This window comes from Sesamum indicum, linkage group LG8 (genome assembly GCF_026168435.1).
Source record: "Sesamum indicum cultivar Baizhima isolate 11 linkage group LG8, ASM2616843v1, whole genome shotgun sequence".
In the NCBI taxonomy this organism is placed as follows: domain Eukaryota; kingdom Viridiplantae; phylum Streptophyta; class Magnoliopsida; order Lamiales; family Pedaliaceae; genus Sesamum; species Sesamum indicum.
This window is the reverse complement of record NC_142664.1, coordinates 26,884,601-26,898,418: the sequence shown is the minus strand read 5'-3', so window position 1 is coordinate 26,898,418 and position 13,818 is coordinate 26,884,601. Positions and strand designations below refer to the sequence as shown.

General features: G+C 35.3%; 2 protein-coding genes across 5 annotated transcripts; one reads left to right on the top strand and one right to left on the bottom strand.

Annotated features, from left to right (window-relative positions):
• Positions 1-1,296: 1,296 nt before the first annotated feature.
• LOC105169000 (uncharacterized) lies at positions 1,297-5,958 on the bottom strand. Its single transcript, XM_011089247.3, has 3 exons — positions 5,482-5,958; positions 2,934-4,422; positions 1,297-2,813 (listed from the first exon to the last, which is right to left on the bottom strand). The coding sequence occupies exons 1-3, from the start codon at positions 5,780-5,782 to the stop codon at positions 2,624-2,626; spliced, it is 1,980 nt and encodes a 659-aa protein (XP_011087549.2). The 5' UTR covers positions 5,783-5,958; the 3' UTR covers positions 1,297-2,623.
• Positions 5,959-10,103: 4,145 nt separating this feature from the next.
• On the top strand, positions 10,104-13,722 carry LOC105168999 (nuclear envelope-associated protein 2). 4 transcript variants are annotated; one of them, XM_011089246.3, is made up of 6 exons: positions 10,104-10,334; positions 10,796-11,035; positions 11,252-11,359; positions 12,443-12,904; positions 13,047-13,148; positions 13,314-13,501. In XM_011089246.3, the coding sequence occupies exons 2-6, from the start codon at positions 10,844-10,846 to the stop codon at positions 13,362-13,364; spliced, it is 915 nt and encodes a 304-aa protein (XP_011087548.1). In that variant the 5' UTR covers positions 10,104-10,334; positions 10,796-10,843; the 3' UTR covers positions 13,365-13,501. The 4 variants fall into 4 exon arrangements, with proteins under 4 accessions (XP_011087548.1, XP_011087546.1, XP_011087547.1 ...); XM_011089244.3 differs by having other exon boundaries at positions 10,121-10,334; positions 13,337-13,722; XM_011089245.3 differs by lacking the exon at positions 10,104-10,334 and adding an exon at positions 10,341-10,497 and having other exon boundaries at positions 13,337-13,722.
• The last annotated feature ends 96 nt before the right edge of the window (positions 13,723-13,818 follow it).

The following is a 13,818-nucleotide window of genomic DNA, read 5'->3' as shown; positions in this document are numbered from 1 at the left end:
ATATAATAATTTAACCTCACCTCATATTTATATATTTATCTCTTTATAAAATACAAGAATATATATATGAGAATATTAAAAGAGGGGCAAAATTTAAATTTTATATAAATTCTTTTGCTTATGTTAGCATTTTTCATCAAAACGTTAATGAAAGGGGATCAAGTGTAAAAACAGAATTTTTAAAAAACGTGTAAGTGTAATTTCAAAAAAAATATAAGTTTACATATTCGAAGGAGTTGTAAATATAATTAACTTAATCCTCAACCGAAATAGTTTCTATTTATATTTCATCTTCCATTTGCCACAATGAACTATAACAGAGTACTTCTACTACAATAATAATGGAGAAGAAAGAAAAAAATGTTCTATTAGAGGCATTATCATAACAAAATATATGATATGGGAATGGGAGTGTGTGTATACTAATAGAAAAGTTTTGAGACATGTGAGAAATGTTATGGTCTATGACGACGACGACTACTACTACTCTCTTGTAGCATTAAGTTACAAATATTTTTCTTTTGCAGTCACCTAATTGGCTTCTTTATCCAAATTAAAATTGCAGTCCAAACGATGAAATTAAGTTCTAATACAATCACCAAAAGGTTGCTTTATATTTTTATGCAATAAGTATTTTGTTGGAGTTTGGTTTAGTTCAAACCATCTATTTATTGCAATTTGTAAAAATCGGAAAAATTTTCACCAAATACAACCAGCAAATAATATTTGATTCATATAATTAAACATTCATCTTCGAAAGTCCAATGTTCATTGTTATATTATGTGAAAGAAAACGAAATATAATTTGAATTTGTTCTAAACGGTCATTACCTGTCCTTCAAACACACTCTTTTCTTCTTTATGTTCATCTTTTTCTCATAACTCAATATTGTCTTAACATGCCACTGACAAGTGTTACAAAAAGGATGAAGTCTGATGGCTATGTATTGATATTGTCAAAACCCATTAAGAAGTACCCAACGATTTTATTATCATCCCACGCGGGCTCTCTGAATATTTCCCTCGGACAAGCTTGCTTGCTGCCCTTGATTTTTTTTATATTTAAATTGACTAAATATTACACAAATAAGAAAGATGCAGCCGTAGAAGAAGATAGTAATTAGATAGTTAACTGGATTATCGAGATTCATACTCGTTTCAACTTTCCCAGACTCATATGAACAATTCCAGAGCCTTCAATCAAAGTCCAACAACCCCAGAGTTTATATGGATAACATCCATAGAAAATCAACCCTTACAAACGGAAGTAGCAAACATCAGACAGACAAACTGGCGTGCGGAAGTATCTTCCCAGAAAAACATATTAATTTCAATCAGTTTAATATTGATGTTCGAACACAAAAGGAGTTGCCGTAGGCAAAAGCAATAGCACTGGTATTAACCTTTAAAACTAGATTGCAACATGGAACTTTAACAAATAGAGTTCCGCTCAACATGAGCATCTCAAAGGTTAGAATCTTAGCTACATAGTCTAATGAGTCGTCAAGAGAAAGCATAAAATATTATAGCTGAATACACTCATCTTCATTTACATATAACTAGAATTAGAATTTCAAGTTTACCTGATCCATCATCTCGTTTCATTCCATGATAGCAACATAGATCGGAACTATCTGAACAGTGCAGAAAAGACACAAAGTGCTTGATCTTGAAGCCCCTTCGTAGTCTCATAATGAAAAAACAGATCCAAGCCAGATAAATTTGTGATTCACCGTGCAGAACAGATCACAGCCAGAAAAATTTTCCAAGTTGAACAAAGTGGCATAATACTAGAATGTTCTAGATAATATTTTGCTGTGTCTGGCTTGGTTGATACTAAATTCTTCTCTTTCTATTCAAGGTTCGACCTGTCCACTGGGTTACTGCAGTCATCCATTTCCAGTTTTTGTAAACCACATCTTAATTCAAGTGACGAATTTACCAGAGCTCTCTTCATCCCAGACCTTGACACAGTTTTCAATCCCTCACGATTCCTAAATCTGTGAGCTCCAAGCCAAACAAGATGAACATGTATATATTATCTTGCGGAACAGCGCATAAAGTTATCCCCTCAGGTTTTCTTCAATAATAGTGTCACGAAGATCCATAGGCAATTAAGTATGTTCCCAACATACTTTCGCGAAAATTTTAATCATCACGCTCTCTATCAGAAATTCAGATGTCAAACTGAGAAAAGCAACTATACTCACCCCAAATGCTTCTAAAATATTTATCTAGAAATTGCCACTGGAAACCAATTTCAATATTCCACGCTATACCCGGCATATCTGACTACTCATCGAATGCATTCCTCATAAAAGGTGTATACGCCGTATATAGAAGATCACACTAACAGGTAACTAACAAATATACAGTCTGGGCGGCTTATCGAACCCCAATTAATCTCTCGGCTTATCAAAGTTTTCTTAAAGGAGAACTACAACAAGAAACTAAAATACCTACGACTTTATCATCCCAGGCTGCTTACTCTGCAGCCTATAATTCAAAGGGAAGAGTGGGGCATATATAACCAATCCCTGATGCAAACCAATTCACATCGCATGCAGCAAAATATCACAAACTTCTACCCCTCTCTCCTCCCATAAAATGATTTTTTATGAGCTTAAGTAGCAGCAGCCAACCCTGGATCAGGGTTGATCTCTGCAATTGTAACCTTAATTGGTTGCCATCCTGACTGATAATTACAGATAATCCACTTTTTCATGTTAATTACCATGTGTAAAATCTGGAGAATTTCACCCAAAGAAATCTCTTTTAAGCACATCTTTTTCACAATTGTAGCTGCCTCATACCTAAACAACACATGAAGAAGATTAAGAAACATGATAGATTTGATTGTGAAAAATAGATCATCATTCAGCAAATTATACAAGAAAAAGGAATATCAACACCCTAGACAACAAATGACATACCTGCATTGAGTATCCAGTATTGCAGATCGTCCAGCAGAGGATGAAAGAAATCTCTGGATTTCATCCCATGTCGATTTTGAGTACTGCTTTATATTACCAGCCAAGGGGTTCACGCACTGCCACAGTTTCTCATTTTTCCCAACATACATCTGCAGGTTACCTAACTGCTGCTGTACTACCAACTGCTGTTCAACAGCATATGCTAAAGCTTTCTTAACATCAGTACTACGATGCCTGGGATCCCCATATTTAATGCAATCAGTAATATTTTCCTCAGTAGGCACAATCTTCTCATTTTTAAGGGTGTTGAGAGCAAGTAGAATGATCCCAATAAGACCTTGTACATATTCAGGAGGTTTCGGACATCCTGGTGTTGCAGACACGCTATTAACAGCAATGGTGGCAGTTCCAACTGCAGAAGACAATTGTGGTGGAATCTCTTGACTACCATGGAAGAATCTGCTGGTCTGTGCTTCTTGATAAAAGGGTTTCTTTTGTGCATTATATCCTTTTTGGGGAATGCTAAAGCTAACGCGATTTGAAGACTCAATAGAGTTTTGCCTTTTCTCTCCTCCATTTCGTGGTTGGGGAGCAGGAGAGCTGCGATCTTGTCTGGGGTACTCAGAAATATTTAAATTGCCAATATCAGGTACATATGTTGAAGGACCTGAGGTAAAGTTGGGAGAATCAGGCCTATGAGGCATTACAGCAGGAGGACGCCAAAGCTGATTGGTTGATGAAGAACTAACTGGCAGCAATGTTGGTTCAACAGAGTGACCATTTGCCCTTACTGACTGAGAATAGTGAATGTGATGAGAGCCATGAGGGTGACTAGTATTGGTCCACGTAGAATCAATATTACCAGGAGCATAAGTGAATCCTGATCCAGTAGTTGCAACTTTTGGGTTATAATTACTAGTTAATTCCTGGGGATCATTGAATGGCTTAGGGTATCCATATGCCGGTGGACGGAAGTTGCCATTGTTATAATCTTCTTCAGATCCAACCATGGCGTTTGAGGTTCTTGGCATGCTAGGCTGAGTGAAATTTCTACGGGTTTGTTTCCCCTTATATTTTAGGTCAGTTCCTCTCCCCATATTTGAAAATTTCTGATTTCCCAAATGGAAACTTTCATGAAAAGAATCCACAGGTTGGGTTGTGTGAATGGATTCTGTAACCTGTGAGTCAGTGCCTGAAGAATACCCATAACCATTATTTGCAAACTGGGTATACTCAACATTTGTAAGTGGTGGCCCTCCAGCTGATAGACTTGTCCACAGCCACACACTCTTTGCAGCAGCAAGAAGTGGTGCAGAAGCTTTTTGCGGTTGTGCTAGAAGAATATTATATCGACGCATGCGCAGTTGGTGGAGAGCATTTGAGAAATCTCGGTCTCCAGATATCAATAAATAATTGGCAGGGGCAGGATTGTCAACCGCCCAAAACAACATGTCCACCAGAATCTTCTTGTCACTGGCATCTTTCACACCTGATCATATAAAATTCCATGATTATGTTGTATTCCACAAGGTGAACACTAATAAAAAAATATATTTTGTACAATCATGCTCCAGGAAGCAAACAAGCCTTGTGCAGTAACTAATTTTGACAAGAAAAGTTCAATATACCAACCATTACTTTCAATCTTGCATCACATGAAAGAGCCAACAGCAACATTCACACAGACCTATTGCCAATAATTTTACAATGTTATCATTAATAGCAAGTCAGCACTGCCCAATTGCACCAATACTTGGAAATGTAACCAAGTATCTAATGCCCATGATACATGATACATACGCACTTTTGTAGGCACACAACCATGTGTTGGCTGGTGGAAAAGTATTAACAATTATGAGAAAAATTTAGGCATGCTACCTGTACAGATTGCTGCAAGAACATCCTTGGAAAGTATTCCAAGGCATGGAACAATTTTTACTAGTTTTCTTTTATCCCGAATTCTTCTTTATTTCTTCCAAAAAATCCAACTGTAAGCATTGTAATAATATGTTTACAGGAAAAACCATCAAATGAATGCTTAAAGAGATGAAAATGCATCAGAACCGCACTTTCAGAGTCTCAATCTACTTCATTCCTTGAGAAAAAAAGAATGAATATCTTATGAAATATCGGGGGGTTTGTTCTGCCAATAACATGATACAAACTGAATTTAAGACATTTCTCTTTCAATCACATTGGCACAGGGCACAACAACAACAACAACAAGACTTATTAGATCGGAGAACTCGTGAAAGCAATCAGGAGTGCTCTAGCTGTCAATCAGCCGGAAATCCATCACAACCACATAAATCACAGTTAAGAACACAAGATCGAACCAATCTACCAAAACGTTAAGTTAAAAGACTTCCAAAAAGGCCACCAAATTTAACTCTTCTCTCTCAACTCAGTCGCCGACCTACCAAGCACCAAAATCTAACCACCGAAAAAACAAAAATTTACAATTAGCTAGACAAAGATACAGAACTATCACGAAATAAGCCAATCAACTCGATCCAACAAATCTGAGCAACATCAGTGTGAGGCTTACCAGCAGGGACGTGATTAAGGGCGACGCCGGTGCTGTTAAGCGCCTGCTGAACGGCGGCAGAGATCCTAGTGGTGTCACCGTACGCGGAGATGGAAACGGGGCCACAGTAATTCATCTTGATTAAGGCGGAGCTAATATTCTGCGCAATGGTGTGGGGATCGCACGTTTTCGGCACGTGACAGTTCTCGATGTCCCACCACACCGATGTCTTCGCCCTGACGTACTGCTCCTCGGCGGCCTCCGGTACTTGCTGAGACTGCGGCCCGCCTCCCCCCATCACCCCAGCCAGATTAGAATTCATTGACTGACTATGCAATAATCAACTCGTGAGTAGCAGTTGGAGCGAGGTTGGGTTTGCGGTGGCCGGAAAAGGCGCAGGATAGCATTGGAAAAAGGGGATTTATGGTTTGGGTTTGGGGGTTAGTGGAGCAGTTGTGTTATTTTGCTTATTTATATAGTATAGATATAATATATACATATATATATATATGGTACGCAGTGTGTGAAGGAAGAAGACTAAATAGAGAGACTTAGCAAAGAGCGCGTGGTGGTGGACCTTGACGTGGATCTTGGGTTTTATGTTATACGCGGAAATTAATTTACCCCCACTGCGTGCGTCGTCATTAGGACTTACGACCGCAGTTGGTCGTTGCCCCACGCAGGCTCGTCAATGTGTAGGGTATTTTATATTTAAAATTCATATTTATATTTTATTTAATGGGTAAAAGATTTTATTTTATCTTAAATATTTGAAATTAAATGAGTGTGTATAAATAGGGTCTAATATTCTAAAATGTTCATAGATATGAGTAATGACTTAATACCTTAAAATATCCATAAATATATTATTTAAGCACAAAGATATTTATTTATTCATTAATTTAAAATTATTGCAATTAATTAATTTTTAGTAAATCAATTGACTAAATGTATTTAAATTTAAAAAAATTTAAAAAGTATACAATCATTTCATTACATATTTTATTTATATTAATTACGTATTTAAAAATTTTGACCAAAATATCTAAAACTTTTCATATTGATTCCGTAATTACTTAAATCATGATCAAATTAAGCAAAATTTAACTTGACATTTAGAAAATAAAAAAAAAGGAATTAACTTAATTTAGTTAAATTTGACTAATACATGGAATAAATAAATTTTGTTTGAATTCAAATTATTAAAAATTCATCAAATTAATCAAAGGTGAATGCGAATGCAAATTCAAATGATACCTAAGAGATCTAAATGAAAGTTAGATATATTATCTTTAATCTTATTTATTTTTATCAATTCTTACGTCTTCATTTTTATTGTGAACTTGTCGCGATCTCATAATAAATTAACATTATTAGTCCATTATTTTGATAAATTTAAGATTTTTATTTAAAATTTTAATAATATCAATCCATCATTTGAATAAAATCAAGTTTATTATTTAAATGTCTCAAATTGCATCTATTTAAATTTAATTAATTAATTTTAGCTTATGAAAATCCACTAATAAGTTAATTTGGTAACATACATTGTTTGACTTGAATGTTAATTTTAAAGTTGAGTACCTATAATCTTTTAAACATATTGTTAAAAAATAAAATAAACAAAACAAAAAACAATTGGGTATTAGATAAGACCATACGGGTATTTTATAGAGCAAGGTATTGATAGGATATGAAAAAATTGTCATAAGTATTTATTAGGAGTGAGTGGGTAGGGCGATAGCCGCCCATTGACAGGCCTAGCTCCAAAGACAAGGTTTGGGTATCTATATTCTATATTATCCACGTCGTTTCAACATGTATATAATAAATTTCTTATATTTTAAAATATATTATGAATATGAGTAAAATATATAAATCACAACATTACATTAATAAAAGAAAAAAAAATAATTTATAAATTAGGGAAAAAAAAATTTGTTCCATTAACTTTGTTCCCGATTAATTTTAGTACACTGACTTTCGTTGTTATCACATTTTGACCAATAATTTACAGAAATTGGTCAATTAAGCACGGCGGCGAACGGAAATTGGATTTTTTGCCGGAAAATAGCATGTGCACGGCGCATGCTCTTTAATTTGGGGATTTTTAATTCTATGTGGCACTATAATGTTACATGGCACTTGAGGTGACAATTTTTTGAGGGAAAAATGTTAGTTTTCCCTCCCAAAACCAATTACCAACTAATAAAAAGGGGAAAATAATCTCCATTGAGGGATGGGTCTCTCATCACCACCATTTTAGTAGCAAAAATTTTAGATTTCACACAATAATAGAGTGAAATCGTAAAAGGGGAGAGAAATTATGGCTGAAGAATTTAGGGAGTTCTGCTTTTGAAGAATTTGACTGAGAAGAGTCACGTGTTTTGCACGTGACTTATAATTTAACAAGATGTACACGTCATTGTCTACGTGGAAATACACGTGACTATACTGGTTGCTTTTTCACCATGGCCTTGCCAAGTCAGCAATTTCCAGTGGAAATATTTAAATTAGCCGGAAAATTGACAATAAAATTCTAATTTGTATTTAATTGACCCATTTTCTGTAAATTATTGGTCAAAATATGATAACAACGAAAGTTAGTGTACTAAAATTAATCGTGGACAAAGTTAATGGACCAAAAAAAATTTTTCCGTATAAATTAATATAAAATTTTGAAAAGTTGAGTTGGTTATTTATCATGTAGGGCATTTTTACTTCACAAAAAAAAATAGTGCGACGGTGTCATTGAACACCATTCCTAATTGTGGACGATCTTTTCTTTTATATTAGTATAGATATTAAGGAAGAGCATCCTTTGATGTCTTTTTCTTTTTTGGTATATTTTTTTATCTTTAATTTAATTTTTTAAGATTTTCATCTAACATCTCACCTCTATTATCTTCTAATAGTTATTTCCATTTTTTTAATCACCAATTTTTACAAATTTAATATTAATTTATTATTTCATATATATTTTATTAAATAATAAAAAATTATAATTATTTAATTTTAAATAGTACACATATACAGCGTGCCGCAAATTACTTGTTTGCATTATTACATTTCCTTATTTTAAGTGTTTATTATGAAAAAAATGTATTTTGTTTTATAATTTTTATTTTTGAATTGCTTATTAAGTTCATTCAAATAAAAAATTATTAATAACTTCCTATCAACTTCTATAACTTACTCGTAAAATTATAAACATTAAGTTTTTTTTTTTTTTTGAACACTTCAACCTCTTTTTACTTATGCTTTTTCCCTTTTGCTCTCCTTAATGTCCCATTTGATGTCTTAGTTTTTAGGATTGTTATCGACTTTGGGTTTTTTTTTAATATGAAAATCAAATTATTTTTTAAAGGGGAGAGAAAAAAAAGGGGGGGTATCTTCTGGAACATTTCCAATGCTGAAGTAGGTGAAACAAAAGAACCGGTACCGGTTGGTGACTCATTGGACAGTACCCACTTCCCTTACCATAATATTCCTCCTCTCCTAAATCATTTTTGTTAAATCATCTCATTATTCTTTCTACTTCTTATATTTAATTTATTTTCATTGTTTCTATTATATTTGAAAAAATTTAATTCAAGTACACGTTAATTATCATAACAATATTCTTCTATGTATGTCACTTATCTAATTACTTTTTCACGAGATGAATTGAATTTTACATTCTTGAATTTTTTTCTTATGAATAAAAAAGTTGGACTGGGATATACGCGTTGTGACGATCTCAATTAAGAAATCTAATCGTCACGAAATATTTTTTTGTCTAAAAACTGTTTTGTTATTATACAATTTGGTCATTATAGCTCCACCAATTAATAAGAGAAGTCAAGTCCAACTTTCACTGAATCAAGTATTATGAGTCAACCACTAATTTAAAATAATAAATGAAATTTGAATGTATAAGGTTCAAGTACAAACTTGAATATTTAACCACCAGACTATCCTTGGACTTGGTATGACAATGTGAAGTGACAATATTTACTTTTATTCCTACTAATTGGTTTCATTGCTCTTAACCCTACTCATTTATTGAATTATTTTTAGTTGATTTCATATCTGTAAAAATCTTAAATATCTAAATTTTAAAATAAAACCCCATAATTTAGAATGATGTTACAATTTTCATGTATAATATTTTAAAATAAGATTGCTTAATATATATTTTTAAAATTAGATAGTAATTGATTCCTTGATGTGAATTATTTAGTTTTGACCATTCAATTGATTGCTTTAATTGTCCCTGGGCCTGGGCCCTATGCATTATAGACTGCGGGGCATATAGGCCCAAACAGAACAGGCCCATGTTCCATAGGGCCCATTAGGACTTCCACGTGTACGTATGAAACGTTTTCAGATTTGCCGCGCTAAGTTCGTCCGAACCAGGTTCGAATCTTGTCATTTTCCCAAACCCGAGGTTCGGATCCTCCGTGCCCCATCTATTTGTATCCGAACCTCAGGCCCCGCACTTTTGTCTTAACTCGCATGAAAACCAGTAGCATCACGCATTAATCTCCGCCTTTTATTTCTTTCTTTCCTCAGTTTCCAACCGTCCATCATCGACAGCAGAAACATAATCGACGGTGCCCAGCACTATTGCTGAGATCTTGTCGAACTAAATGAATGAACTTGAATATTGCCCGTTTTTTAAAGGAGGAAGAGTTGAATCTGTTCATTTATTTTTTGTCTTGTCAACTTCTTCTCACTCTTTCTGTCCCTCTCTCTCTCTCTCAAATTATATGCATGCCCTTTATATTCTCTCTCTCTCTCTCTCTCTATATCTATGATATACACGTATGTGTGAGCAAAGTTGTGAAGGATTCGTGTTTAGGTAGCTGAAAATCAGTCAACTCATATGAGAAGTATGTGTTTCTTTTTAATTTTAACTTCTCGGTGAGATTTGTCCGGTTCATTACTGTTTGAATCTCCATGCGTGTGTTTTTGTCTGGTTCATGAACTGTATTTGCTCTGCCCTTCTTGAAAGTTGGAAGCAAGAAATGTGTGGATGCGATCATTTCTCATGAGGTTGAGTAGTAATAGTGTTTTCTTATTCAATAATTTTCTCAAGTTCAAATATTTTTGAAATTTTGAACTGCGGCGTAAGAGTAATAGTCAACTAATAAGCTAGGAAAGGATAATTAATTAATTGATTTTAGTTTCAAGATTTTTGAGGTATTAAATGCTGCACGCAACCCGTTCACATGCAGAGGGCAATATGTGTTTTTTGTGTGGGGTGGGGTGGCCTTCATTGATTGCAAAGGTAGCAGCAAATAAAGGGCAGTGATTAAATGAATTCCTCTTTTATTTTCTGGCCCTGATTCAGTTTATCTGCGGAGCATTTAAGGGGTGTCGTTTGGGAGGATCAGTAGTGATGTCAACGCCGGAGAGGCGGGCGTCCTCGTCGACGGTGGTGAGGGAGGTGGATCCGTTGCTGAAGGATCTGAGTGAAAAGAAGCAAAGCTTCCGGCGGAACGTGGTGTCGCTGGCGGCGGAGCTGAAGGATGTCCGCAGCCGCCTAGCTTCTCAAGAACAGTCCTTCGCCAAAGAAACCCTAACTAGACAGGCATGCAGAAGATTCTGACTCATATGGTTGCATGTACTACATGTGTTTTTTGATTTGAATTGAGTTGGGTTTGAAATGGGTGTTGTCTTTTTGTCTTGTTTTACACTGTAAAGGTGTGTGCCATTAGTCCCTGTGGCCCCCTCAGTTGATTTCAAGGAAAAAAAGATGGGTCTTGGAATAAAAATTTATTTTCTTTTCTTGATTTTGAATTTTCAGGAAGCAGAAACTAAAGCCAAGAACATGGAGACAGAGATAAGTAGATTGGAGAAGAGCTTAGAGGAGAGAGATATGCAGCTGCACGCTTCAACATCTGCTGCTGAGAAGGTACTGTTTCTTTCTTTGGATGCTTAATTGGGTTGTATGGAGATGAGATTTGCTTTTCTTGAGTTTTAGGCCATAATGTTTTCAGCTGATCTGATGTATCTTTTGGATCTAATATTTGAATTGGCATTTTTGGGGTTTATATTATTGAATAGATCCACTGACAAACATATGGTACTTATTGTCCTTTTGGATGCTTTTTGGCTTTTCATGTTATTTGGGTAATGGGGATCATATTCAATCTGGTCTAACATATAAATTGTCTCTCTTTAGAATAGTATTTGGATTTGAATGGTTCTAGGAACTTGTCTCCTCATAATTACCATATAGTTGCAAAAAGAGGAATCTTTTGAACATTTATTAATTTGAACTACTTGCTGCTTTGTGTTAAGGACCATCACTGTACTTTGTTTAGTATTTATCTTCATCTATTTAAATGTTAGCGTATCCATTTTCTCAATTCTTCTTTCTTTTTTTTGCTTTTTGTCTTTTCGACTAGTATTCCCTGTTGTTTAACTAGTGATAATAGAATCGCCTTGAATTGAAGAAAAACAACTTGATGTATGATTATTGGTATATTTGCTTGGACAGGTTTTTAAAGCTTTTGCCTCTCTATAAGAGCTTCTGTTTTCTATATGATTTGGGGTGGGGGTCCTTACTATTCAAAACCTTTATTAACTAGCACATTGCATCTGTTGGCATGTGTATTTTTGAAAAAGATGTAGGCTGTTTGATCTTCCACACAAGAGAATTAGAATGATGATATGAAATAACCAAGCTTTCTTTTTCTGCATATGTTCATCACCAAACCGGTAAAGGCAAGAATTCTTCATGCTGCCGACTTGCTAAACCGGGTTATATTCTTCAGCATTGTTGTATCGAAAAAACTGATGATACCTGATGCTCCAATGAGAAAGAATTACCTTTCCTCATGGCATGAATGCAATATCAGTGGGAATTCTGTACTCTTAGGAGATATGATTTAATCTTGTTGCCGCTTGTGTGATTGTTTTTGTATGTAAGCGTATGTTTTAGACAGATGCTCCATCTTTATCCTGAAATACTGTGGTGACTAATTTACTGCAGTATGTCAAAGAATTGGACGATCTGAGGTTGCAGCTTTCAGCAACTAGAGCAACCGCAGACGCAAGTGCGCTGTCTGCACAATCTGCACAGTTACAGTGTTCGGCGCTGGTGAAAGAATTAGAAGAGAAAAATTGCTCTTTGAAAGAGCACGAGACTCGTGTGAATAAACTGGGAGAACAACTAGATCTTCTACAGAAGGATCTTCGAGCCCGAGAATTTTCTCAAATTCAGCTAAAAGATGAAGTCTCGAGAATTGAGCATGAGATCATGCAAGCATTAACCAAGGCTGGTGCAAATAAGGATTGTGAGCTTCGGAAAGTTTTAGATGAGGTGTCCCCAAGGAATTTCGAAAAGATTAATAAACTTCTGACTGTAAAGGATGAAGAAATAGCCAAGCTGAGAGATGAAATCAGGGTTATGTCTGCCCATTTCAAGCTTAAAACTAAAGAGCTGGAATCTCAGGTTCGTCTCTCTTGACAATTCCCTCATCTAGTGGGAACTCTTTGCCGAGCTCCGCAACTACTTTTGTACAACTGATAGGCCTCTACCGTTTTTTGACTAATTGTTCTATGAGTAATGGAGCCCTACCTTGTTTGTTGCACAGTTAGAGAAGCATCGTAGGGCAGATCAAGAGTTGAAAAAGAAAGTTCTGAAGTTAGAGTTCTGTCTCCAAGAAGCTCGAGCTCAGACTCGCAAGTTACAAAGAGTAATACTACTTCGATCTTTTACATAGAGATATGTTCCTTGATGCACTTTTCTTTTAGCACAAACTTTTCACAAAGTGAATACGGCTCAGACATGCATATTTTGGTTTACTAGTAGTTGTAGAGGCATTATTTTCATTTCCGGGATGGCTAATAATCACTTTCAGTCTCACTTATATCTATTCTGCAGATGGGAGAGCGAAGGGACAAAGCTCTGAAGGAACTAAGAGATCAGTTGGCAGCCAAACAACAAGCCGAATCTCTCACTCCAAGCAACGAGAAGCAGAACTTCTGGGAGAGCTCAGGTTTCAAGATTGTGGTTTCAATGTCGATGTTGATTTTGGTAGTGTTCTCGAAGCGGTAATGTTATTAGATTATCCGTATAGGCTTGTATATGAGGATCGGATGTGTAGTAGATAAGATGATTAGGATAGTAGTTGGGCAGACAAGACGTGGCTGTTTTGCCTTAGAGGAATGTGTAATTGTAGGTCTCTTTCATTTTCGTCAAACAGCTAAGCGCCCTCCATTATAAGTATGAAATCAAATGAAAATATCTGGTTGGCATATTCCATTGAACTATTTGTGCTGTCAATTCCAAAATAACACCTTTTCTTGCCCTCTCTATCAGAGTTGGGGTTGCCATTGTTTGTCCTCTTCTTCCTCTTCAAATTG